The sequence below is a fragment of the Sinocyclocheilus grahami genome, unplaced genomic scaffold, assembly GCF_001515645.1.
Source record: "Sinocyclocheilus grahami isolate Dianchi unplaced genomic scaffold, SAMN03320097.WGS_v1.1 scaffold222.1, whole genome shotgun sequence".
Classification (NCBI taxonomy): Eukaryota; Metazoa; Chordata; class Actinopteri; order Cypriniformes; family Cyprinidae; genus Sinocyclocheilus; species Sinocyclocheilus grahami.
In genome coordinates, this window is record NW_015505401.1 from 2,395,678 (window position 1) to 2,420,726 (window position 25,049).

At 35.7% G+C, this 25,049-nt stretch overlaps 2 protein-coding genes across 4 annotated transcripts in view; both read left to right on the plus strand.

Moving 5' to 3' along the window:
* LOC107596655 (oxysterol-binding protein-related protein 3-like) overlaps positions 1 to 14,571 on the plus strand; it is a 97,100-nt gene extending 82,529 nt beyond the window's left edge. For both annotated transcript variants that reach the window (XM_016287437.1, XM_016287438.1), the window contains 11 exons: positions 2,012 to 2,137; positions 2,841 to 2,934; positions 3,169 to 3,404; positions 6,994 to 7,131; positions 7,218 to 7,281; positions 7,383 to 7,461; positions 11,351 to 11,495; positions 12,134 to 12,278; positions 12,473 to 12,599; positions 13,728 to 13,850; positions 13,952 to 14,571. In XM_016287437.1, the coding sequence (XP_016142923.1) occupies positions 2,012 to 2,137; positions 2,841 to 2,934; positions 3,169 to 3,404; positions 6,994 to 7,131; positions 7,218 to 7,281; positions 7,383 to 7,461; positions 11,351 to 11,495; positions 12,134 to 12,278; positions 12,473 to 12,599; positions 13,728 to 13,850; positions 13,952 to 14,048 (1,374 nt within the window). In that variant the 3' untranslated portion in view covers positions 14,049 to 14,571. The remainder of the gene's footprint in view (positions 1 to 2,011; positions 2,138 to 2,840; positions 2,935 to 3,168; positions 3,405 to 6,993; positions 7,132 to 7,217; positions 7,282 to 7,382; positions 7,462 to 11,350; positions 11,496 to 12,133; positions 12,279 to 12,472; positions 12,600 to 13,727; positions 13,851 to 13,951) is intronic.
* Positions 14,572 to 16,783: 2,212 nt separating this feature from the next.
* Positions 16,784 to 24,851, plus strand: gsdmeb (gasdermin Eb). 2 transcript variants are annotated; one of them, XM_016287443.1, is made up of 10 exons: positions 16,785 to 16,964; positions 17,750 to 17,965; positions 19,031 to 19,223; positions 20,353 to 20,521; positions 20,659 to 20,785; positions 21,539 to 21,655; positions 21,886 to 22,013; positions 23,336 to 23,507; positions 23,702 to 23,775; positions 24,327 to 24,851. In XM_016287443.1, exons 2-10 carry the CDS (start codon positions 17,758 to 17,760, stop codon positions 24,555 to 24,557), a joined length of 1,419 nt encoding a protein of 472 aa, XP_016142929.1. In that variant the 5' UTR covers positions 16,785 to 16,964; positions 17,750 to 17,757; the 3' UTR covers positions 24,558 to 24,851. The 2 variants fall into 2 exon arrangements, with proteins under 2 accessions (XP_016142930.1, XP_016142929.1); XM_016287444.1 differs by lacking the exon at positions 23,702 to 23,775 and having other exon boundaries at positions 16,784 to 16,964; positions 24,327 to 24,434.
* The last annotated feature ends 198 nt before the right edge of the window (positions 24,852 to 25,049 follow it).

The window sequence follows — 25,049 nt, forward strand, 5'->3', positions numbered from 1 at the left end:
TGTTCATTCACATTGTTTCTAGATTATTGTGTAGAGTGATCAGGTGCATTTTAAATAATTGCTAAAAGTCTCATTGGCCAAAAAATTACTTTTCACAAAAAAACACATTTAACTGTTTTTTTGATCCTGACAAAATGACAGCTAACATTAATTGACTAATCATATTAGCAGCAAATGTGAAAGTGTGAATGAGTACTAGTCAGGTGAAATCACTATCATACTAAATAGATTTTAAGAGCGGACTGATTGCTATAAAAGGAGGGAAGAAACGCTTCCAATCATTGTGTTCTTGTTAGCAGTGGTTACCTCCAAAGAAACACATGCAGCCATCATCGCTTTGCATCAAAATGGCCTCACATACAAGGAAATTGCAACAAAGAATATTGCAGTTTTGGGTCTTTAAGATTTTGTTAATGTTTTTGAAGGACATCTCTTATATTCACCAAAGCAAAAACACTAATATTGTGAAATATTATTACAATTTAAAACCTTTTTTCTATTTTAATATATTTTAAAATGTACTTTATTCTTGTGACGCAAAGCTGAATGTTCAGCAGCCACAGTCTTCAGTGTCACATCTGCACGCACAGTGAGGCCAAGACTTTTGGACAACGGCCTGGTGTCAAGAAGGGCAGCAAAAAAGCTACTTCTCTCTAAGAAAAACATCAAGGACAGAAATTCTGCAGGAAGTAAGGATTGGACAGCAGAAGACTGGTGCAAAGTTATTTTCTTTGATGAAGCTCCCTTCCGACTGTTTGGGACATCTGGAAAATCGATTGTTCGGAGAAGAAAAGGTGAATGCTACCATGAGTCCTGTGTTGTGCCAACAGTGAAGCATCCTGAGACCATCCATGTGTGGTGTTGCTTTTCATCCAAGGGAGATGGCTCTCTCATAATTTTTCCCAAAAACACTGCCATGAATGAAGAATGGTATCAAAACGTCCTGCAAGGGTGACTTCTTCCAACGATCCATGAGCAGTTTGGTGATGATCCATGCATTTTCCAGCATGATGGAGCACCATGTCACAAAGCAAGAGTGATAAAGAAGTGGCTCCAAGATTATTACATTGAAATTTGGGATCCGTGGCCAGGCAACTCCCCGGATCTCAATCTCATAGAGAACACGTGGTCAGTCCTCAAAAGGCGAGTAGACAAGCAGAAGCCCACGAATTGTGATCAACTAGGCAAGAATGGATCACCATCAGTCAGGATTTGGCCCAGAAGCTATATTACATTGAAATTTGGGATCCGTGGCCAGGCAACTCCCCGGATCTCAATCTCATAGAGAACACGTGGTCAGTCCTCAAAAGGCGAGTAGACAAGCAGAAGCCCACGAATTGTGATCAACTAGGCAAGAATGGATCACCATCAGTCAGGATTTGGCCCAGAAGCTAATATCCAGCATGCCAAAGCGAATTGCAGAGGTTATGAAGAACAAGGGTCAACACTGTAAATATTGACTCATTATATTTTTGCCAATAAAAGCCTTTAAAGCTTATGATATGCTTATCATTGTTTTTCAGTATACCATAGAAACGTGGAAAAATAATCTACAAATACTGAAGCAGCAAACTTTGCAAAACACAAAATTTATGTCACTGCCAAAACTTTTGGCCATGACTGTGTGTATATATATATATATAAATTATATTTTGATATTCTTAACCCATTATATTTCGATTTTCTTAACCCATTTGCAATGTTCTTCTGGGTCTAAACTGAATTGAATGCAGTAGGAGGGTTAATTTATTCTAATTTTAACTTAAAAACAATGTAACTTGACTGGATTACTAAGTTCTGTATTACATTAGTTAGGAGTATTTTCCGCATGTTACAGTAATGAGACAATGAATAGTGTGCTTAATTGTTATGAAAATATTGAAAAAAATGGAATGGTTAAAAAAATAGGCATTATATAAATAATTCTATAATTAGCTATATACACATTTTTTCTTTTTGCTATTCACCCATTCGGCTCTGTGACTTGAAACCATGATTTTTCTTCATACAGAAGCAAGACTCCCGTCCTCTTGTCCACCAGGTGTCTAATGAGAGCAGAGCTTCCATTACAGAGTCTCTATCGGAGTTCTTTGATGCGCAGGAAGTGCTGCTGTCAGCTAGCTCTTCAGAAAATGAGGTGAGAATGAAATCCCATCTTTTCTGTCAGTCCCATAAATGTGCTGCTCTGAGTGTCAATGCAGTAGGGGTACAGATGGGCACCAAAAGTGACCAAAATGAGTCATACCCTAGTTTGGCTATAGTGGTCTATAGTATAGTGTCAGGTTTTTCAAACTCCGCTCCACAGACTGACATATTTGCCTAGCTCTACCAAATCGTCCAATAGATTTACTGCACCTCCTCAGAAGACCAGCTGCCTCTGCTTTCTCCTTCACCTCAGGCAGACATTGAACCAAACCCTATTAGGAGACAGAGGAAAGGCCTAATTATATTAAACATGTAATAAGTGCTACGCATGACATTCCACAGCTTGCCTGCCATCCCTGCTTTCTCACTCTAACTTCATTTCTGCCTCACATTGAGGCCGACCTGCTCAAGCGTCTCCTGTAGCAGAAGTAATTTGAAAATTGAGATAATTGCTTCTCTCTAAAAATACCTCATGCAGAATTAGGCTTCTGTAAGAATATGTACCACAAAAAAACGTTCTTCATTTTTTTCCATTGGAGTGATGGACCCAAAAACATGATTTTGATCATGTGGTTTATTAAAGAGTGCAGAGAGATGCACATGTTGATGATTTTCAGCTGCTAGGTGGTCTGTGATACATTTTATATTGTCAAAGAGCCAAACACCTGTAATGATGATGTGTGGTTTCCTTCTAGCCTTCGGAAGATGACTCATATATCAGTGACATCAGTGACAACGTGTCTATGGAGAACTTCAGCAACGAGGTGGAGAATGAGAGACTCAATACAGGTGGGTATGCCACATTTTTCCTTTCATTTTCACTGTCATTCCAGTATTATTTCAAAGATTCAGTGGGAATCTCTTACGGTCTACATTTGACAGCTGTTTTATAGCTGTTTGAGGGATTTTGTGTGTTCAGAAAAAGCACTGACAAGCAATTTTAACATGCCTGAACTGAAACTTCCTAAGACCTTTCTGGAGATCAGGCTCCTGAACTGTGTTTTTCTTTTTCGGCTTGTGTAGAGAACGGTGGTTCTCAGGAACAGCGGCGGTCTTGTCTTCCCTCCCCCAGTCCCAATACCAGCAACATCAGCCTGTGGAACATCCTGAAGAACAACATCGGGAAGGATCTGTCTAAAGTAGCCATGCCTGTTCAACTCAACGAGCCGCTCAACACACTGCAGAGACTGTGTGAGGAACTGGAGTACAGCGAACTGCTGGACAAGGCTGCACACACACAGGACCCGTTTGAGCGCATGGTAGGAAGAGGTCACACACATAATTGCGCAAACCTATTTGTATATGTAAAGTGTTTGGATTCAAAAACACGCATAAACTTGCATTATTATTTGAGCTAATCCCATAAATAAAAAGAAATGTTGCCATCCAAATAGTGAACGCTAGACATTTTTGGTGCAAATATGAATTCTCAAGAGGCATTCTCACTGTCATTTGTGAATGCAAAGCATTCTGGTTTTGCTTTATGCTCACATTTGCGTGTCCATACAAAGCTAATGTAACGAAACATCACTGAGGAAGAGATAATAAAGCATAATACAAGCATAAAAACTACTGTCAAATAGGGCCAAAATAGAAATTCTCTCAGGTTTAAAAGCACTTCCTTAAAATATCTCATGAAGGTGAGATCTCATCCTTATTGCATATTAATAGTCTAATAATATTGTCATGTTCAATATAAATCCCTATTATGTAGGATACTGTGAAATTCAGGTTTTTTCCCAAATTCAATTTTTTTCTGTTTTAATTTTTCTCAATTCCCTTATTTTCCTAATTTTTCAAGACTCTGTTTTAATGATTAAATTAAATTATATTCATCAAAAACATGTCTAATTAATTGAAATCATGAAACTTATAATATATAAAATAGCAATTTATGAAAAGTTTAACTAAAATTATATTTTTAAGGCCCTATAAAATGTTTAATTTTTCTGCTAAATAAATTCCGGTAAATAATGTTTCTGGTAAATATTCCTTTAAAAATAATGTTTCAATCATTTTATTATTAGCAGTAGTGCAATCATTAAGTAATATTTCTGTCACGGTTTCTTCAAGTTAAACTGAACTTTTATTTTGACAGGTTGCTGTGAAGTCTTTTAGGTTTCTGTTTGTATATGATATGACGATAGTTTTACTCAAAAGAAATGGTAAATTGCTCATGAAGTGACTCAGATCAGTTCTACAGATTTTGTTCATATGTTCATATACTCATATATTGAGGTGGCAGATGCTGAAAACACAATAAAAACATGTATATAAACGAAAACGTGCATTTGCACCATTCATTCACAAAGACACGAAGAACATGCAGGATTCATATTTAAAATTTATTTTTCTGATTAATATTCGCAGGTATTAGTCCAAATCACATTTTGATTTAAGTGTACTGACCTACTTTTGAATGAATGATGCATTTATATTGTGCTTTTAGTGTGTATTTTTGTACACCCAAAGCACTTTACAATCATGTGGGGAGTCAGATCATGATACTTTTGATGTATCCATCCAAAATTTGGCAAATTCCATGACATTCCGCCTTAAACTGTAAATTCCGAATTCCGTCTGCATTTTCCACATTGCGGAAATCATATGTTACACTAATATAATATTCAAGAAACATAAAATTATATATAACAAAATATTATGATACTATATTATATCAAAACAATGTGTTTTATTTTTATGCTTCTATATAATTTGAGTACTGGATGTATTATTTACTGTTAATATTGTAATATTCACACATTCATAGTCTGACTTCAAGTTAGCATTTGATCACAATCATTATGTTACAATAATATACCATAATACAGTATTATATCACAGTAATTTTATATTTATGGTGTATTATCATTACATTGTATATTATATTGTTTGTTATTAATATTGTAAAATTCACAAACACACACACATCCATAGTCTGACTTGTGATGTCACATTGCATTAGATTTGATTAGCCTGATGTGATTGTCTAGGAGTAGAGGGATTCTTTTGAAAGCCTGTCTGATCCAGGCTCATCATCTTGGGATCCACTGTTACTCATGAGAGCATGATTATTGTTCAGAAATCATTCTCCCTGCTTGGAAATGTGCTTTAGTCAGCTGCACTATACTGTATCCTGTGACACTCTGAGTACCCATCATTGTTCTTAGTCTCTTGAGGAAAAAAGCAATCTTCTCTCTCAGTTTAAATAATAGCTTCAGCTTTCGAATTTGCATGGCTAACTAATGTCTAGGTCAGTAGCTTAGTGGCTTAATCACAAGAGACAAAGACAGCTGGAATTTCAAGTCAACGTGATAACTGATCTGTTTACTTAATGCACATTCTTGGTCTTGGTCTGTAATTTCATAGAATAATTTGTCTTATATAAAAGTAAATACATTTCTCCTCCTCTGAAATGACTTTCAATCTTAGCTGATGTCAGATAGGCCACATTTTCCCTCAGTTGATTGGCTAAAGAAAATATTTCTGCTACTGAATAAAAAAATGAGGTGTACTAGAGCTCCTTGGTTATCACAGTAATTTATTGGCAGTTAACATTAATATAACAACGGTTACAGCAATAATAGCACATAATGACAGGTTTGAAAAAGTAGCATTACCATTGGGATATTTTTTAATTATTATTATTATTATTATTTTTTAAATATGACTTTCAGCTTTTATATGCATGTCAAAAAGTCTCCTGGGTTCTGGAGGTGTTCCAGAAGAGGACTCGTCCTCCATAAACAAATGCAAAGTCACATTAAAGTCTAAAACACTGACTTTAGCTATTCCAATCAGTTCCCAATAGATGAAAAACAAGTCCAGACTATATGTTTTGTTTCACGCCATATTCTGAAAATAAAATAGGTTGTGAATTCAATTTTACCTGCCAGACAGATAAGAAACAATGTCATTTCAATAAGTTCTTAAAAGAATAGTTCACCCAAAAATGAAGTTTAACATGTACTCACCTTCAGGCAGTTTAAAGTGTGAACGAGTTTGTTTCTTCATCAGAACAGAATTGGAGAAATTTAGCATTACATCAATCGCTCACCAGTGGATCCTTTACAGTGAATGGGTGCCGTCAGAATGAGAGTCCAAACAGCTGATAAAAGCATCAAAACAATCCACAAGTAATCCACACGACTCCAGTCCACCAATTAACGTCTTGTAAAGCGAAAAGCTGTGTGTTTGTAATAAACAAATTCATCGTTAACACATTTTTAACTTCAAACTGTTACTTCCGGCTAAAGTCCTCTAGGCGTAATATTGTTTATTTCCAGTCATCTCATCTGAATCTGGAAAGAAATATGCAGGGATCAAGCATTGTTTACAAGTGAAACCAGTCCAAAACAGTCCTAAACAAATACATTGATTGATTTTTTTGTTGTGACAGGACAACACGGCATGGACATTTTTACTGGAGGAAGCTTTATTATGCATTCTGGACTCGTATTTTGGCCAGAAGTGACGTTTTCAAGTTAAAAAGCCTTAATGATGGATGTTTCTTTTATAACCATACAGCTTTTCACTTTACAAGATGTTAGTTGATGGACTGGACTGGATGTTAGTTGATGGACTGGAGATTATTGTGATGTTTTTATCAGCTTTTTGATCTCTCGTTCTGACGGCACCCATTCACTGCAGAGGATCCATTGGTGCTAAATTTCCCCCAATCTGTTCTGATGTAGAAACTATTTTTTTACTGTACGTCTTGAATGGCCTGAGTGTGACCAATTTTCAGCAGGTTTAAATTTTTTGGTTAACTAACTAGCCCTTTAATAAAGAGTATCATGAAATGGACAACATACATAACTAACTAAATGTGCTGTGTTCTGTTTGTAGGTGTACATCGCTACATTTGCTGTGTCCGGCTATGCTTCAAGTTACTACAGAGCTGAAGGAAAACCCTTTAATCCAGTGTTGGGTGAGACCTACGAGTGTGATCGTCCAGACAAAGGCTTTGGTTTTGTGGCGGAGCAGGTAGGATGCTCTCTGTAAGCTGTAATTGTGAGCAGGTTTGTGAATGCGTGTACGGCTCTCACAGCTGCTCTGCTTTCATCCTCCAGGTCAGCCATCACCCCCCCATTTCTGCATGTCATGCCGAATCTAAAGACTTCATCTTTTGGCAAGGTAACAGCACACTAATAATACCAGTCTTATTGTGTCAGTACAAATAAGCCTATGTTGTCTGTAGATATGAAGCTGAGTGTGTTATGCGTGACTGATTTTAGACGTGAGGTGGAGGAATAAGTTTTGGGGAAAGTCCATGGAGATTGTACCTGTAGGAACTACTCACGTGGTTCTCCCTGGGTGAGTTCTTCATTTTTGTCTGTTTATTAAATTCACACACAGGCCGGTCTGCTCTTTTTGGCTCAAGCCATGTCTCAGGTGTTAAAACATCTCAAGCTCTAAGGTTTAATGTTCTTACTGCAGAATATAACTACTGCAGTGGAATTTTACAGCCAGATGGCAAATTAATTTACACAAACATTAATTATACAACTCTGCAGATAACTTTTCTAAAATGGTCAGATTGTTACAAATTAGTTGCATTACTATTGACTGCACTTTCTAAAAATCCTACAAAAAAAGAAAGTGACACGCAATAAATCATTCAACATTTATATTGTTTCTGTAAAATAATGAATCATCCAAAATAATTAGAAAATTTCTGATAACTCCTTTTTTTAAATGAGGAAAAAACTTTTTACAAAAAGCCTTTACACATTAACATGATTCATTAAATATTAAATAATTACATAAATATTATAAATATTTATTAAAATGTATTTGAATTCTAATATGTTGTCTGTACAATACATGTCTGGTTACCTGTGTGTGTGTGTGTTTAAATATTGATGTTTATGCACAGGATGCAGAAAGTAAATTGACAGACATTGTGGGGGTTAAGTTTTTTTTACAGTGCAACTGTAGTGTCTTTTTGGATCATGTGAGTGTATCAGAGAATGCAAGTCTCCTCATGTTTCAAGTTTTTTAGTGTTCGACAGTTACACCATGTTTATATTGCAGGCGAGTAACATGCGGTGACAAATCACTGCTCATCTATATCAAATTAGTTCATTTTAATGTATTCCACATATTAGCACTATATGCTTATAATACATTTAAAAAGAACTCAGTAACAGTTATTTGTGGCTGTTTGTTCATAAATACATATTTACTACAAATTGATTATTGTGACACAACGGTTCAATTAACTGTTAAAGAAATGTTGGATATGTCTCATTTCACATAATTAGTTTATATTATATCACATATAAAATACATATGTCAGTGAAAACTCAAATTAAAGAGGGTGATCAGAACAGGGGATCTTGTATTACCCAGAGGGAGTTTATTTTGTGCTTATGACCGGATGACATTACATTACACCCCTTATTACAGTGTGTGTCTGTTTACAGTGTAAGTAAATAAGTGGGCATATAATATTGATTTGAGTTTTTAAACAAAACAAAAAAACAATTATAACACTTGACCCCAAAACTGACAACAATATTCACTATATACTACAAAGTGTGGATAAAAAGTAGTGGTAATTTGCTCATAGGTTTAAAGTGGCTATTAAAGCTTACAGTCCGTAAGTTTTGCCGTAAGTAACAAGTCTGCCATGTTTGTTCTGACCAACTGAGGAAAAAAGCATTACAATAAATTGCGCTACCAATTGTGATTTAATCTAAATTAGCTCATATCACATCAAACCGTGCAAATTATTATTATTGTTATACTTTATTCTCAAATTGTTAATGTTAACAACAGCAGCATTGTGTGACTATGAGTATAGTGTGTATAAGAGAGTAGATTTCAATTTCTGTACAGTCTAATCTCTAATTGTCATACCACTCGAATTTCATATTAATAAATTATTTTAACCCAAAAAAGCAAATTATGCTCCCTTCGAACTGGTTGTCTTTAAAATACAAATCTTTGTAATCTCAGGCTATCTGTAATCAGAAGCACATTTAAAACTGGAATATAATTTCATTTCATTCCCATGTGTTTCATAAACACATAATCCTTTCTGGATTACAATCCGCCATCAAAATGATACATTTAATTATTCCAGCTGCTGTGAGAAAATGCTATAAACGATCGGCCACCTGCAGCATCCTCACATGCGATAGACTAGTAGCCGGGACAACTTCTTTATGTTTACAGACGTGACGTAATGACACAGCAGCATGCTCGGTATTTCCCGCGAAAACCTACCTGTACCACTCAAATTAGAAAACATTATTATAAACTGACCGTTGTGAATCGGGCTAAAGTAAGGCGATAGTTTTGAACACTGTCTGGTTATGTACTTGCTCAAATATTGATTTCGGATAATTCTTAACCAAAAAAAGTTACGGACTGCAGCTTTAAACCGAGAACTGGGGCCAATTAGGGGCGATGACTTAAAGGGATTTATAATAAGACAAAACAAAAACTAAGCTAAAAGTTATGTATATATATTTCTTAATTCACCCCCTCAACAACTGTGTTGTAAACCTGGAGATATGAGGAAACCTCATTTAAAAAGTATGATTTCTAGACCTGGAAAAGTCATGTAAATTAGTACAATAGTAAAACTCCATGTGTGAATGAATGAATATACTGAATTAAAATTAATATATATTTTTCTATTTATGCCAAACTCTATAATATTTTATAGAATTTTTTATTAAAAGTATTTTTGACAGTTTTGAATACATGTTACCTGTCAGAAACGGTGATGTATTGGTGGTGTTTTGGCTAAACCAAGTGAGAACAGATTGTAGTCTGGGTAATTTGTATCTTGAATGATGGCATTGTCCAAATTATAGCAGCAGCTGTGGTTGATGTTGTCAGTGTCCTTGTTCACCCCAAGCATTGAAGCTGTTATCTTTCCTGGAAACGGCAGACTGGGGCAGCGAGGTGTTGAAGTTGTTAGTGACAACAGCAGCCAGTTACTCAACAGCACACATTGTAATGACATATGATGACGGACTGTCTGTGCCGAGTGGGTTGTGGCGCTTCCACTGTATGGGGATCCTGTGAATGGAGCTCAGTGTCCTCCACCAAATTCAGCTTATAATTTAAAAGTTACAATGTGTTTATATAGTTTTGGTGATGTACTGTTGTTTTGTTTTGGAAATTGGTCTGCAACAAGTACTTGGGGTCTGAACAGTAAATACCATAAAATGAATATTAGTGGAGGCTAAATGGGTTTTTCAGTAAATGGTGCCAAGATCTAGAGTAGGCCAGCTGATGATGATGTGCGCACTATAAAGCTGATATATTTCACAGCTCTCTGGAATACTTCATTCTGATTGGCCGATTATAGCATTCTGTGTTCTAATAACCTTTGTATAATGACTTCTGAACTGTATAATTGACGTTTGTTGTCCCGGGGATCTGATTCTTAAATGGTTTCATGCCTCTCGTATCACTCCAAGCTCTCTTCTTTCTCGCATAATAAAATAAGTTCACTCAAATCAACACTTCATTCCTGTTTATTTATTTAGAAGTAGCCATAAAAGAGGAAAACATACAGTCAGCTGGTCATTAATGCAAAATATTCTGGGTTATCTTAGACTCCGCCAGTTCGTGTTGGGGTTCCCAAGGCTGGAATTGGATCAAAAACATGTAGTAAATACAGTAATGTTGTCAAATATTATTACAATTTAAAATGGCTGTTTTCTATTTTAATATATTTTAAAATGTAAGTTATTCCTGTGGTGGCAAAGCTGAATTTTCAGCATCATTACTCCAGTTTTCAGTGTCACATGATCCTTCCGAAATCATTTTAATATGTCGATTTGTTGCTTTTAAAAAACATGTTTTTGATAGAAAGTTCAGCATTTATTTCAAATAGAAATTTAGGTGTAACAGTGTAAACACCTTTGTTTTCATTTTTTGATTGCATCTCTGCTGAATAAAAGGGTACATTACTTTTAAAAACAATTTTACTGACCCAAAACTTTTAAGTAGTAGGATAAATATCCTAAATATAAATACAATATAAATACAATACAAAAATTGCTGCTATTATTTGAACAATTATTTTATATAATGTTTACTTAAAATCCACTATTTAAAAAAAGGGCTTTATTTATAGACATACAGAAGTTAACTATCATCCAGTAATCTCAGAATGACAAAATATTGGCCTGGTACTAGTAAATATGTATGTACACTCATACTTTCCTCTCACCTTCAGCTTTGGAGATCACTATGAATGGAATAAAGTGACGTCATGTATTCACAACATTCTGAGTGGGCAGCGCTGGATCGAGCACTACGGAGAAATCTCCATCAAAAACTCCAACAGTGAAAAATGCCAGTGTAAAGTCACCTTCATCAAGGTCAGCTGCCTCTGCTTTTGGTCCATTCTGAGAATTTTTTTTTTTATATATTCTTAAGGTTTATTTACACAAATGTATTGGTTGCTATTGTGATTCAAACCTGCCACGTTTCACCATCACACGTGACCTAAAACGTGTCAGTCAACTCTTCCTGGCCTTTTAGAGAGCGCCACATTTTTTAGCATCTGTGAGGCACAGTTGAGATAATTGAACTCAGACACTGAGGTCTTCAAAGACTTCTAGCAGACTTCAAGGACAACAGGTCAGGCTTTACTGAGGGGTGAAGAAAAGACTGAAAAAGATCAGACAGGAGATCAATTAGGGCAAAGGAGAGCAAGATTAAAACAAGAAACGGGACAGAATGAGATTCTACAAAAGTCAGATGATTATTCATGGTTCATTCCCCTCCCGTCTGACTCAAGTATGACATCTGCTGGAGATCTCCTACATCTGACCTTGCTGTTAAATGTCACGGTTCATTATAACGCCACATTAGTGATACCTTGATGGTGAATTCATTCTGTGTTTTCTGTCATTTGTTTAGTATCAGTATAATTAACCCAGGTGGTCTGATTTAAATATGTACACACTTCTTTGTTTGGAGGTGCTCTGATCAAATGTGTCTGTGTCCTTCATAGGCAAAGTACTGGAACTCCAGCATGAACGAGGTGGAGGGAGCTGTCACAGATCACAAAGGGAAAGTCGTGCATAAGCTGTTTGGGAAATGGCACGAGGGGATGTACTGCGGCAGCCCACCCTCTGCTACCTGCATCTGGAGGACGAGTAGGAACCAACACACACACACACACACACACACACACACAGTCTGCCCTCTTTTTTAGATGCGCCTCGTTTTTCTGGTGCCCGCTGAATGATGTATTTCACAGACAATACAGTTGCTAGTGTTTAGTAGTTCTTTATTATTTCAGAAAAACATTTTATCATCAGCTTTTATTTGTGTGTGTTTATGTGGACAGATCCCATGCCTCCTGACTATGAGCAGTACTACGGTTTCACTAAGTTTGCTATGGAGCTCAATGAACTCGACCCTCTTACCAAACCACTTCTTCCACCCACAGACACCAGACTACGGTTCGACCAGAGGTAAAAACGTACATCTATATTGCCAATGAAAGCTTATATAAAAACTTAACTGGAACTTATTGAACTTAAACTATTGAAAAAAAAAAAGTTGAACATGAAAATGCAGCTAACAGCAATTACACTATACTGTGCTGATAAATATAATGTATTTTTTAAATGATACCAGTTGGTGCAACTTTGGCCTAAATAAATTAAAAATGAACTAAAATTAACAATGATAGAATAAATGAAAACTTAGGAAAACTTAAAAAAAAAAAAACTAACTAAATTGAATATTAAAAACTGTTTTGACCTTGGTTTATAATGTGAAACTAGAGTCAGAATATCCAATGGGCAGTAGATCAAGGTAATTAAAAAAAAATGGTATTCTATAATAGTATTTATTAATATTTCTAATGCTTTATCATTTTCAATTTTCGATTTTCCTAATTTGTAATCTTTTATTTTTACATTTTTATTTGAATTTTAGTTTAAGTTTTGGTAATTTTGCTATGTGCTTTTATCATTTTATTATTTTCTGTTTTTAAAAATATTTCTCTTTAGCTTTAATTTATTTGTATTTCAGTTTTTAGTTTTAGTAATTTTAGTTTAATTTAACTTTTCGTTAAATTGTTTATCACCTGATATTTATATTTCAGTCTATTTCTTTTTTTTTTTCAATAAATATTTTTTTTAAATAGTTTTAATGTTAGTTTTAATTAACAATATTGCAGTAGATGATACCACTGCCAAATAAACTGGACAGTTATTAGTACTCTAAAGTTTCAGTATCTCAGAAGAAACTAAAATGTGATTATTAAAAATTATATGCCATGAATATGAAGTTATTTGAGTGCACACTAATAACAATGATCTAATTAATATTGATGAGCTAAGCTGTTGCCATTATAAGTTTTGTTATTGTAATTTTACAACTCTCATACTGAAGTGTGACAATTCTTTTGGATATTGTAGAAAAACTATGCTACGAGTAATTTTGACACACATAGTTGGAGTTATTCTGACATAAATGTGTCACAGCTGATGAGAGCGGACAGAACCTTCAGGACCACCAGACGATGACATCAATGCATCAGTCATGTTATGCAAGGACAAATGAATTTCATATGAGACTGTTTGTGTCTGAAGGTTATTGGAGGAAGGGAACGTTGAATCTGCGGAGGAGCAGAAGCAGAGAATCGAACAGCTGCAGCGAGAGAGACGCAGAGTCCTGGAGGAGAACCACATGACACATCAACCTCGATTCTTCCAGTATGAACGAACTACACTACTTACTGTCTTTTTAGGAAAAATACGTTATACAGCCAAATCCAGTTAGTTGTTAAAACTATTTTCTGCTTTATCACCAACAGGAAGTCCAAAGATGACACCTGGGTGAGCAACAACACTTACTGGGAGTTAAGGAAAGATCCTGGATTCAGTAACCTTGACTGTCCGGTCCTCTGGTAACTCCGAGGCAGCCAACTACATATGTGCTCACTGTTGCCTGCTCTTATCTGTTCTGGCCAACATTACAGCTTCAAGAGACAACACACACCTTTTAAAGTGAGGCAGAGACTGATAAAGCTGTGAGAGACTGGTGGCTGATTGTTTCAAATCATTCCTTAATATTTATAATTTAATGTCCCAACAGTTCAGTTGCCTTAATATGCTTACATTATGTTGTAGTTTCATTTATGCAAATGGATCCTTTGGAAGTATGAGAAATATGCAATCCTGGCCCAGTTCATACCTGTTTTTTTTTTTTATGTGCATTGTAAGTAGCACAAGAAACCAAGAGAAAAACTGTTGGATTGTGGTCCCTTTTGGCTAAATGTAGTACTGCAGGTGACCTCACCTTAAAAAAGACATATAGTATGTTGTCAGAACAAAACTGCGTCGTCTACCTCTTAAAATCAAACTGTCGAGGAATTTGATGTATATTAGAATATGAATATAATACATATAATGCCTTATATTAAATTATATACATTTACTTTGCTAAAACTTTTAATTAAATCCAGTGTATCGTCACAAAGTATTGTAATTTTACAACCGCCTTTTACTCTGAGACACTTGAATGAACAAAATGTTCTCAGAAACATTTATATTCATCTTAACTTATTCACAAGACTGACAGATGGCTCTACAATACTGAACATTACCATCACACACGTGAGCCTGGCAGTGTTTTAAAGCTTCTTCCACACGGTTTGACCTGTAACCTGTGCTCATCTCACTAGGCACTACGACGAATGATGTTGGGGGACTGGGGGACTTGCGTGTTGATCACTGCAGCGTTTCCTCTTCCTTCAATAAAGTCTCACTTTAAACAAAACCCCTTTTGGAACCTGTTTTTTTATTAAAGAGTGTATTTGTGAAGTTTGAGAGTGCAGGGATTCACATTTTCATTTGGTTCAGCCAATGAATGTGGGGCACTGAAGTTTCAGAATTTGTAGTCTGGGATTTTCTGTCATAACAGAAGATGAAATTATAAATGTACTGCTATGAATCAGTTTGCGTGCAAATGCATCATCCCTGAGCTGTTATTCGTGTAGACTTTTTTTTATTTTTATGGGCTTTTATTATGGTTGAGGAAAAACCTTGACAACCCACAACATATTTCCTGCTGACATAAACATTGCAACACTGGGTTTTATGAGTCATAGAGTTAAACATTTGATTTAAAAGGAGTTAAAAAGGAAAAGATGAAAAAATTGTGGTGCTAATACTATAACTAGATTAAAGCAGCACTATGTAACTTTTTCTGTGTTCAACATTTGCTAAATGTATATAATGAGCGAGTACATCATACATTCATCTTCCAAACCGCGTTTTTGTCTTATTCCGAATCACTACGGTACACTTATAATAAGTACTTATATTTGGACTATTGTAGCCTGGTCGGGTCGTCACCGCTGCGGAGTAACACATACCGGCGTGAATCGCCATAGACATAAACTTAAAGAAGTAGCTCCGGTTAGAATGTTCTTCCGCGGGATGTGTGCAGTTCTGTTTATTAACCGCTAGAGCGCCAAAAGTTACATAGTGCTGCTTTAAGAGAATTTAATTAAATAATACACAAAAATTTTTTGTTCCAGTAGTAAATATATATTTACTGGGGGAAAAAAGTTCATTTAAGAAGGGCAAATGGAGTCAGGTGTTTCAATAAATTGGATAAAAAGAAACTGGGTCTTCACTATACAAATCTGGTTTTCACACTATAGTTGTTGAAAGTGTGTCATGCTTCAGTTAAATAAACTTCACTTATTTGAAGTTCACCAGGGTTTCTTAAAAAGGAGGGGTTAGAAATTGCTGCCTGTCTTAAGTTTGGCATAGGACTTCTGGAAGAAGGTTTTGCGGACAAATGAGTCAAAACAGTACTTTTGGGTTAAATGAGAGGTGTTACTTTTAAAATAATAATACTCAGTTGTAATGTTCAATGAAGGCAGTATATGCTTTGGAGTGATTTTTCTACTTCTGGACCTTGGCTATATTTCCCAAAAGCAGCCTAAAAACGATTATAGAACAAATGGCACCATTTTTCTACCTATACTATCTACTTAGGTTAATAATGCTCTTGGGAAACATAACCCAGGATAATTTAATCTTTTAATTCCATGTGAAAATGTCATTATGTCCGTCGTTGTACTGAAACCCCACAGAAAGTGACCCAAAACGCACAAGTAGGTTGGCCAGTGGTCAAAATGGTTAAAGCAGAAGAAATCAAATGTTTTGGAATGGTCGTGTCAAGGTCTTGACCTTATAGAAATGTTCTTAGAGAAGATTTGATCCCACTGGACAGTAGGTCATGTTTAGACTTTTTTTAATTGGCTGATTTATTAATTTATTTCTGAGACACATTCATCAGCTGTAATTCAAATGTTTGTGTTTTTGTTCCACCAGTACTCTTACATAACCAGTAAGTGTGACAGACTGACATTATCTCTTCCCTCCAGACTGCATCTTCCTACTGTGAGCCACACCAGATACTCAAAGCCCTGCTCTCTTTTACATAAAACTAAATACATAAACACAGTTTCATGGGATTTGCTTTCCAGAAAGACATATAGGACAAGGTTGCGTTAGATAAAACGATAAGATGTTAAAGACCTGCTGTGACCCAATTCAATCAAATTATTATAACTTAAGTATAACATTTAATTCTCTCAGTGGCAACTTGTAAACAACTTGTTGGACGACAACACCCTCTCTCAAAAGATAAAAAGGCCGAAGCTTTGATTGACAACCTGTGCAGCAAATGAAAAATTCTTCGTCTGGGAGTGAGCCAATGAAATTCGTGGGGGCGGGACTAAGCAAAAACACCGGACTGCTCAGCGCCTTTGTTTCAGTTGTTGGTAGTCGATGCGACGAGAGCAGGAGACGGTAAGCGCGAGATTTTAATGTACAAGTTTTCTGTTGTCTGCAAAGCTGGTTACTTTAACATTAAATTAGTCCACTTCTGTCAAAATTGTTACGTTATGAAGAGAAGAAAGGATTACTTAAGTAACTTAAGAAAGGATTGCTTCTATCGCTGCATTGTAATGTTACCTTTCGGCATTTTTGAGACACATGAATTATTCGGTGTCACAGTGTCAGTGTAATACTAAATTATGTATAGGTATGAGTTAGCTATTAACAACAACGGAACCATACATCATAATGTTGTTACTGTACAAATACACTGAGTCAAATAAATGTATCGCAGTCAATATGCTTGTTGTATATCACAACTCTAGTGTAGGTGCTTAGATGAGAGAGATGTGGTACAGAGATGCCATCTGGGTGTAATACTATGGTACTGAATGATTATATATGATTAATTGTTTACATTTTAGTTTAAGGTGTCCTTCCAGTGCATTAAGTACTGAGTAATATTAATTAACCTGTACTATAGGTTCATTTCTTGTCATTATGTATAATTTACTGTTATTACTGTATTAAGTAGGCTACATGTAATGCAAAACAATGACACTGTAAAATAAAGTAATAATGTGAAGTGATATTCCATGGTCCTTCAAAGAATCCCTGGGCATTATGTTATGATAACTTGACAATATGATACTTTATGGTAGTTTATTTTTTTTTGTAAGCAATACAACAGTGACAGGAGTACATTTCTTAGAAATGAAATGCACTTGTGACAGTTTTGTGTTTTTTCTGCCTGTCAGCATGAAAGATGTTTGCGAAAGCCACTAAGAACCTGGTCTCTGAGATCGACACCGACGGTTCCCTGATCCCAGTGTCCCGTCTGAATGACTCGGATGGTCTGGCTCCTCTGGCCCTGGTCATCAAGAGAAACTGCTACTGGTTTTGGCAACAGCCCAAGTACCTAACATCAGACTTCAAACTAAATGATGTTCTTGTTGGAGATCCCATAAATCCAGGTACACAGCGGCTTTTCTGTCATTCTGTGCGGAAAAGTATATGGTCTGTGATAGCTTGAATTTTTTATTAATCTATCACTTTTAAAGACATATCCCTTGTGAAAAAGAAGTACACATAATTTAAAAAACAGTATTAACTGTGGAAATAATACACTTTAAAAGAATCTCCTTAAGTGTGAACAGAATGTGACATTTTCGGATGTTAATTGCAATGAAATAGAAATATATTTATGTTTAAATTTATATTAAATGCAGTTGAGCTGAATTTTAAGAGTGTTTTTATGACCCACTTAAGTAGGACTTAAGTACATCTTTATATGTGATTTCATACTACTATTGTCTTTGAAATATGGATGTATGGTAAACTAAAATATACTTTAATATAATTTTTATTGAGACTTGTATGTAAAGTTTTTACATATATTTGTAATTACACATTTGTAATAATGAAGCTGCAGTTTAGGGTTACACTTTATTTTAATGTCCTTGTTACACACGTTACATATACTTTCTATTATAAGAACAACAAATTATGCATAATTACATTTAAGTAACCCTAAGCCGAACCCTAATCCTAGTCCTAACCATATAGTAAGTACATGTAGGTAAATAATATTACTCAGTATTAAATGTATAATTACACTGTAACAAGGACACCTTGAAATAAAGTGTTACCTTATAATCAAGTACTTATTTAGTATGATAGTCAACACATAAAACAGCACAACAAAATATATTACATTGATGATTTAAAATGTACTTAAAATAAAACTTTTAATTTGACATTATTACAAAGTGCACTTTAAAAGTGTACTAAAGTGTGTTAAGGAACATGTTCTCTTTAGGTACACTTAAGTGTCCTTTTATTTCATAATATTATATGCACAAACAGTTTTTTTATGATTTGGTGTACATTACAAGTGTACTATAGTATCATGTTTTCTCTGTGAAAATTGTTCCCCAAATTGTTTGTGTGTGCAACTCTGTTTAAAATCAGGTGGTTTTGTGTTTAACAAGGTGTTATGTGTTTGGGAGAGCTGATGTACATTATTATTTTGTTCACAGCTGTGGTTGAATCAGACTTTTTGACCTATAATGGCAAAGTTGTGGATAACAAAAGTGGAAGTGCTGCAGCGGAATTTGGGCCGGGGACCATTAATGTGGGGGGTGCCGGCTCCAGCAAACTTCAGTCATCGTTTGGAAACCTAAAGAAAGAGGAGGTGGATGTGCAGAAGCTCTTACAGGATTCCAAATCTAGGTGAGGGCCTGACCACACGATTGTGTTTAGAGCCACTGTCTTCACAAGCTTGGTCAGATAAGAGAGTGTTGTGATATGGAATGTGGCTTAAATACAAGTGAATCTCGCCTGTAGTGACAGATACAGACAATGGTGAATGAAAATAAGGAAATGAAAGTATGAGGCGTGCTATTTGTGTTTAAAATTCGTGTTATATTTCCGTTTTTCCATGAAGACCTCCTTGCGTTTTTTGTTTGCCCTCGGAAGCCCATTTCTGCCAAGAGATTTAAAAAAAAATGTAATTGCGAATTTTTCTCTCACAATTCTGAATTTTCTCCTTGCAGCTCTGAGTTGGGATCTGACAAATCTGTTTTTTTCTGAAATATTCAGAATTGCAAGATATAAACCCAGAATTCTGCCTTTTTTTCCCTCACAATTTTGAGTTTACATTTCACAATTCAGAGTTTATAGCCACAATTCTGACTTCTTTTCTTAGAATTGTGAGATATGAACTCGCAGTTGCAAGTTATAAGTCCAATTTCCGTCAGTCAGCTTCCAATTCTGGCGTTTTCTTACGATTGCAAGTTTACATCTCACAAATCTAAAAAAAAAAAAGTTAGAATTGCGAGAAAAAAGTCTGTGACGTAAAAAGTCACAATTACCCTTTTTTTAATTTCTTATTCAGTGGCGGAAACAGGCTTCCATAATAGACTCATGTATATATGTGGAAGAAACACAACAGTTATTGAACACTGTTTTTAGACATTTCAAAATGATTTGCACATATGTAAAGATTTTTTTCTTTCTTTCATGGTCTTCTATGTCCTCATTTGTCATTGATCATATATCTAAAACTCCTTAAATAAAATTAGCGGTCATGCACTTTGACGTGTGGCCTAAAAATATTCTTTATGTCTAAATTTATTGGCTTATTTGTCTAAATCATCTTGACGACACCAACAGGAGAAATGTAAAGATAGATATATCTCCAACCGTTTCTTTTTTTAAGTTGATCCAGGTGTGTTGATGCAGGTGAAAAGTTCTAGACAATGAAGACTTGAGACACACCTTCCACACCTAGATGAATGCATCTTTGACAATAAATCCATGTGACACACTTGTCACACTTGAATCTCTGCTGTGGTTTTAGAGTTCTGGACCTGAAGCACTCTCTGATCGAGCAGACACGGGAGTCGCAGAGGGAGGTGCTGACGCTCGTGAAGGAGCGAATCGTCACCACTCAGCCCTGCACTGTCACAGAGGACGTTCAGGAAGGTGGTACCTGCACTGGAATGTTTGGGTTCAATAAGACAATAAAGGTTGGCTTTTGTGATCACACATTCTTCTTGTCCGATGACAGTCTTGGGTGTATCACCATCCAGTAACAACATTCCAGGGGGATGTGTCCGGTCCTGTCTAATACAAGCTGTCCCATCTGTCTCTTGTTTCTCCGCAGGTGTCAGTCAATGATAAAAGCAAGCCTTTTGTCGAGTATGACACAAATGTGTCAATCAACATCCCCCCCAAAACCACCATTGCTTACAGTGTGATTGAACTAGAAGTTGCTCACACTGGACACTACGGTAAATAATTTTTGCTAAATCATTCATTGGAAGTTTTGTACCAATTAAATTCCTCATCAGAAGATTTTGCTTGAGGAACCAGATTTAAGGTCATTGCACACCGAGTCCAAAATTTCGAACCTTAAAAAAATAAATACGACCTCACGTTGTGTCAATCATGTTTACACACTGCCTCCGAAACTTTCATTCGTCATAAAAAAATTTGGATTGGGTTCGATTTTTTGCGTAGCAAGCATTTTCAGAGGTGTTTTAACAATTCAGAGCCACCGTAGAAGCGAAAGCCAAAAATGAATGCTGGTTTGGTTCACGGAAATTGGTGGTCTCCTTTTAAATATGTGGCTCTAGTATTGCTACCAATGCATCAAAATCCTGTAGTAAACTGAATCGCTCAGGATAATCCCACAGCTCCTTGATTCTCTACACAATCTCAGAAGATGAACCCAATATTTCATCTTTCTTTTTATTTTTTTAAGAAGAGAAAGGACAACAAAATCATCCTCACTGCTTAAAGACTATTTTGTACTGTTTTGCGAATTTTTCCACAACGGATTAATTAATACGCATCGGACTCAGTGTGCAAGACATCTGTGCGTGATGAATTTTTAGGATGACCAATATGAAAAAACGCATATGAAAATTTCGGACTCAGTGTGCAAAGACCTTTAAATTGGACATCAAGTGGAAAACCATTCTAGGAATGGTAATTCTTGATGGTCAAATGAGCCGTATGAATGTACTCATCCATTTTGTCAGAACTGTGCCTGCTGCCAAATATCAAGGGAGGTTTTGAAGTTGACGGGCCAGTGAAAGTGAAGCAATCAAGCACAGTTAGTGCTGCACCCGGGAAAACAACCAACAAACTGCAGAAAGGTAACATCACAATAGCTACTCTAACCATCTTTCATTAAAAACAACATTAAAACATTTTTGACAGTAAAATTATTTTTTCTCAGAGTAATTATTCAGCGACAACTGTAAAGTAAGCCACTGGAAAGTTGACTTCCCAACTTTGTGTAAAACTAGTGTAAGTGTAAAACTAGAGTTTACATCATTTCCATAAAAACGCTTTGATTAAGATGATTTACTTTCTCTCTCTTTAGATCTGGAAGGACTCCAGGGGCAGTTTACAGTCCTCTCTAAACTCCCATCCAGCACACGCTCCGCATTATTCCAGCAGATCTCTCTGCTCCTGCAGGACAGTGCAGCCATCAGCGTGCTGGAGGATGCAGTGAGTGAGACGGGGGAATCTTACATCAGATTTTTTGTTTGTTTGAAACAGTAGGAATTATTCTACAACAAATGCCATCTAGTTGTCATCTTAAAACATATAAAGTGCTTAACAAATTTATCAGACCACCACCCAATGTAAGGTATGTGCCACAGCTGCCCTCAACTAACAGTATTGGTGATTACCAAATTGATCATTATAATTTTTTGTGTTTCTGTAATGGTTAATCCACACCAGTATGTGTAAGCTTTTTAGTCACACTAGTGTTTATAATGCTAAAATATTCATTATTGTTAGGATTTAAAGATAGATCACACAAAAGTTTCATCAAAAGCACATCTTTAGGAACAACTAGAGACTATTTGGGAGTACATAAAAACAATGGCAGCAAGAATGCATGTTATCAAGGCCAAAGGAGGCCATACAAAATAAAAATAAAATTTATACTTTTGTGAATAAAGATTTAGTTGTTTTAATTTGTTAATTAATGTTTTTTTTTTTTAAGTTTTAAACAGGTTTTTGACAGATTCCTAATATATTTGTGTTTTCTCTTCGGTGGTCTAATAAATTTGTTAAGCTCTGTCTATTACTTTAATATATAAAATATATAAAATATATCTTAATATACACTAGTCAACATGTAAAGTGGATCAAAACCTTTCATCAAAGTTGTCCTAAAATCAAAACGCGTTCTTGTCTTAGGACCACTTTGATTAACTTTTTTGATCCACTTCAAATGTTGACTACTATATATTATATCTTTAATAGATGTATGTAAAGAAAAAAAAACTAGAAATTGAGGGTGGATATACAAATGTACACAAATAACCATCCCAGCAGTTTATATATATATATATATATATATATATATATATATATATATATATGTTACATTTTTAAAAATGTCTATACTATATTTTAAAATGTTATTTATTTCTGTAATGACAAAGCTGCATTTCCAGAATTTACTACAAATTATTCCAGTCTTCAGTGTCACATGATTCTTAAAATCATTACAACATGCTGATTTGTGCTAAAGAAACACTTCCTCTTATTATCAATGTGCTGATTAATATTTTCTGGAAACTGTAAAGCCTTTCTCCCCAGAATTCTATGATGAATGTAAAGTTAAAAAGACAACAGCATTTATTTGAAATAGAAACCTTTTGTAAGATTATAAAAGTACTGGCACTGTTGATCAATTTAATGCATCCTTACTGGATTGATTTCTTTCCAAAAAAAAAAAACTTACTGACCCCAAACTTTTGAACAGTAATAATAGACATGTTGGACAGCTTTAGACTTGTTTGTCCCTCTCTCAGCTAGAGGACCTGTGTGGTGGGACGCAGCCTGATCCCATTGCATTAGAGAAGGTACCTGCTCTGAAAGCCACACTGGAGCTTGTACAGAAGACTGCTGGTGCTAACCCCTCTGGAAAGCAGAAGAAACCCAGCGCTCTGACTGCCACCCATCTGCTCATCAGCTCCTTTGATGGTGAGTTCAGTTAGTGACAGAATTTTGACAAATAAAGGTCATAGATTGAGTTTTGTATATTATTAACTGGTCATAAAAGCAATCAGTAATTTCACTTTCAGTGCATCGTTGTCATTTACCTGATGGTTGTTTGTTATCATACACCTGCTGTCAGATTGTCCTTTGTTCTCATAACCAATCATGTGCTCATGTAGAGATGACTGACTCTGCCCTGCTTGAGCTCAAATCCTGCTGCAGTTACGCAACCCTGCAAGCTTTGCTTCATCTTGTAAGTATCTTCATATTAAGTAACTGTACTCCGTATTAAGAACAGTTTTCCATCAAAAATGGTGCCACATGTAATAAATAGGGCCTGTTTAAAGGGAAAAAATTTAAATAACCCCATAATTTAGTCACCCTCAAGCCATTCTAGGTGTATATGACTTTCTTCTTTTAGACGAATACAATCGGAGTTATATTAAAAATGTCCTGACTCTTCCAAGCTTTATAATGGGAGTGAATGGGTGTTGAGATTTAGAAGTCCAAAAAAGTGCATCCATCCATCATAAAAAAGTACTCGGCGCCGGAGGGTTAATAAATGCCTTCTGAAGCGTTTTTGTGTAGTGATAATGACAGTACATGCTTTGTTGATAATCTCAACACATAATACTCCATTTTTGTTGGCAAGCTTTGTAAAAGTCTCAAGTTGTGTTAAATACAGGCTTTAATTTGCTCATAAATCCAGAGCCATCATTGTAAAAAACGCAGAAAATTGCTAAGGGAAATCATTAACTTTATCATGCTTTTTTCTGCCTATATGACGTGTTTATTTTCCTGCAGGTGCAAAATATGACTTCAAATAAGAAGTCCTCTCTGAAAGATGCTGCTTTGGCTGCGCTAACCAATGAGAAGGTTTTCAAGAAGGTTACATCACTCTTTGCTTCCTGTAACGTGACACTGCTTAAGGAGAAGGATTCAGTGGTTACAAAAATCGGCAAACCACAGGATCGCCTTCCTCTCATGCTGTGCATTGCTGTTAAAGGCTTGGCATCTCTAGTGCCCCCTGTCTGACTGGAGTACAACAGCAAAGCTAAAATATCTGATGTAAGCCGAGGACCAAAGGGCACTTAAAGCGGTGGACAATCTACAAACCTTGGGATAAGAAAAGAAAAAAAAATTGGTTCCTTAAGTGGCCTTTCAGCTGTTTTATAGAAATTGTCTATTCATTTTAAATCGTTTTTTTAAGTACCTCTGTAATGTCAACCTATTAGAGTGGAAATACAGTGTTGCTAAGTCCACGGTCCGCGACCCCAATAACTTGTATTTAGCCGCTGGAATGCAAATTTTACCAGGGGAACCCTGACACACATACAAAAAAAAGTTGTTTTATCACCCGGAATGTGATTTTTACTGGGGGACCCCCCTCGAAACACTTTTGGGCTAGTTTTGAGTAGTAATTGGGCGGGTTTTATTGTGAAAACCTGGCAACCCTGGTAATACACTCTTATATGAAAATCTGTGCAAAAGCACAATAAATTGTTTACATCATATTTTGTCCATGTT